General features: G+C 36.3%; 1 protein-coding gene across 1 annotated transcript in view; it reads left to right on the forward strand.

The window, feature by feature from the left end:
- Depdc1b (DEP domain containing 1B) overlaps positions 1 to 3,214 on the forward strand; it is a 92,139-nt gene that overhangs the window by 59,630 nt on the left and 29,295 nt on the right. Inside the window, exon 6 of the mRNA XM_048799985.1 lies at positions 138 to 185. Within this exon, the coding sequence (XP_048655942.1) occupies positions 138 to 185 (48 nt within the window). The remainder of the gene's footprint in view (positions 1 to 137; positions 186 to 3,214) is intronic.

Here is a 3,214-nt window from a genome sequence, read left to right on the forward strand (position 1 = left end):
CTCTCTCTCTCTCTCTCTCTCTCTCTCTCTCTATATATATATATATATATATATATATATATATATATATATATGTATTTCCTTGAGTAACATAGAATTGAAAAAAAAACATCTTTTTATTTTCATTTCTCCTGCAGAAGAACTTCCTCATTGGGTACTGTCAGCTATGAAGTGTTTGGCAAATTGTAAGTACTAATTATCTGCCAGTTTTATGGAATTGAGAGAAATTAGTGCCCTGAATTAGAAAATATTTCGGCTCAATGGACCAAATACTGATTTGACACCTGTGAGACTGGCAGCTAATTGTTTTGGGACTACTGTGCTTTTAGTGATAAATTTGTGACTTAGTGAAAGGGCTATTATAAAATAATTTTAAAGGCATTTGGTGCTTCCATTTTCATATGGATATAATCACACTGTAGATAAAGTCTCACTACTTCTGACTGCTTCATCACAGGAGAGAAACAAGTTAGTAATAGTGCATGTAACGTAGTGACAATTGCCTATTCATAGTCTACAGGACTTTATTCCTGAAGCCTGTATTTTTATTCCTAGAAGACATGCTATAAAGTATCTACTATAGTTATATCATCAGTTTGCTCAGCAGATCTTTCTCATGTTGGCTTTTCATAGGGCAGTATTTTCAGTGGGAAATATTTTAGTGTGTACTGATTCAACTGATATGCAGGATGGCTTCGAAGGAGAAGGACCTGCATGCAGAGAAATAAGAAAGGCCTGTTTTAGGAATTTGGATGTAAGACAAGGGGGGCTGCACCAGGGTGGTCCCTATGAGGACTTTTGTAGGCATTTGAAATCCATTGTGTAGGCATGTGGCATCCATTTCTTTGGCTGTCATGGGTACTGAAAAGAAATTAGTATAGCATATTATTAACAATCATTTTTAGGAGGTTTAATGCACAGAAATTATTCTAAAGGTTAAAGGCTGACCCTCTAGACAAATGATTGATTGATTGATTGGTTTCTGGTACTAATAATTGAACCCAAGGCCTTGCATGCATGCTAGGCAAGTTCTCTACCACTGAACCTCAGCCCTTTTTATTTTTCATTTTGAAACAGGGTCTCACTAAATTGCCCAGCCTGGCCTTGAACTTGTGATCTTCTTGCCTGAGTCTCTCACATTTCTGGGCTAAAACGCATGTACTATGCTAGGCTCCAAATAAATGATCTTACTGGGAAGAAAGAGTTCTAGTTGTTTTGGTTGACTGATAATGGTAATATTCAATCTAGAGGGCTTTGTGATTTACCTTAGAAAGGTAGTTTCCTTCTTTCTTTTTGGGTAGGACTAGCATGTACAGAGAGATATCTAAATTCTTGAATTAGTAGACCCTAAATTACTGATTTCATTGAGTTAGTTTTGTTTGGTTATAAGGTAAAACTAACCACTTAGCTTAATGTGAATAATTTTAGTGGTCCTGTGTGGAGAATGACTATATACCATCATTCTGAATATGCATAGCAACATTAATTTGTGTGAAGCCCAAATTTCTCTGGGTTTAATTATTAAAATTTTCTTTGTTTTTTTTTGGTTAATATTTTTGAAACTCTGAGATGTAGAGTACTTTGGTTTTACTTTGGGGGAGTGCTTTTTATTCTTCCTGCTCAACCATTTGAGGTAAATTAAATTTAAATTATATCTTTGACCAGAGTTGGCAATGATGAGATAGATTTAAATGGGAAGTTAAATGACCCATTTCAGAACTCCTGGCAAACCACAGATTTGGAAATCAGTCAGTGGGAAAGAACATCAGAGGCCAGTATCTAAGCTATAATATATTATAATATGTATTAAGGGGTGTTTATAAAGTTTAATTTTCAATGACAACCGAAATGTAGTGTAATTTCCCTGAAGATATACATGGAAAAGAACCAAACTTCTGAAGGAAGATTAGATTAACTGAATTCCTTGTTTACAGAGGGGAAAGATATGAGGCTTGATTATAAATGATCTTCACACGTATGAGGTGATACTATATGAGGTGGAGAATGTTGGCAGTTAGGAACATGCTGACATAAACCAAGTGGGATGCTTTACCAATAGTTGGCATGTCCATAAAGATGTTCATTGATGTATCAAAGAATAAATGGTGGCCAAAGGGAAAGGTTGACCTTTTGGATAGCTTTATAAAATCTCTTAAGTTTTATAGAATGCTCCTTGACCCTTGACATTTACTTTGAATCCATCAAACTCATGAGCTGTTCTTGGTCCTTTCCTTTTCTAAATTCAGATTCTTGTTACAGTTAACTAAAACGAAACAGAAAGGATAGGCTGAATAATGATATTCGAAGGCCAATTGCCTCCTTTTCTGTAAGTCAGCTACTCATCTCTTTCTCTTTAAGACCTATCTACAATTATTGTAGACTATATGCATATGGGCCTCCATGCTTTGGTTGTTGGCCAGGCACAATCATGGCTGTCCATGCAATGAGGGATTAATGCTAAATAAATACAAAACCAGGTTAACTGGGGTTTTCCTTCTTGTACGTTAGATTGCAAAAATTTGATCAAAACAAATTCAAACAAACAAACAAACAAAAAAAGCCAAAGCATTTCTTTCTCAGAATTTGTCAGAAATAGCATCTATAAATTATAGATGCTATAAACTAGATTAAAGAAAAATATTCTTAAAGTTCAAAGTTTGTTAAGAAAGAAAAGATCTTAAAAATATTACCTCCTCTCATAGAGCTCACCGAGCACTGTCTTGTCTTTCTTTTTGGAAAACCTGTTTTGTTTTTCTTTCTGCATATTTTCAAAAAGGATGATGAAATCTTCACAAAGGGATATAACTGCTTAGAATGAACCATGTACTTATCCGGGTAGGGACTAGTTCTAAGTAATGTGTCTCACTTGCTGAGATATAAAACTAATTATTTCAGTTGGCTAAGCTTGGGCTGTATCCGTAGGAAGCAACAAAAATGATGGCTAGCCAGGAGTGATGGTGCACACCTGTTATCCTAGTGGCTAGAAAGGCTGAGGCAGAAGGATTTCGAATTTAAACCCAGCCTCAGCAATGGTGAGGTGCAAAGCTACTCAGGAGACACTGTATCCAAATAAAATACAAAATAGGGCTGGGGACATGGCTCAGTGATCAAGTGCCCCTGGGTACAATCCCCAGTACACCCCGCCCCCCCCCCCCTCCCGCCAAAAAAAAAGGCAAGCTGGTGGCTACATTTCGCTGCTGATTTTACATAATCC

Source organism: Marmota marmota, unplaced genomic scaffold, assembly GCF_001458135.2.
Source record: "Marmota marmota marmota unplaced genomic scaffold, marMar, whole genome shotgun sequence".
Taxonomy (NCBI): domain Eukaryota; kingdom Metazoa; phylum Chordata; class Mammalia; order Rodentia; family Sciuridae; genus Marmota; species Marmota marmota.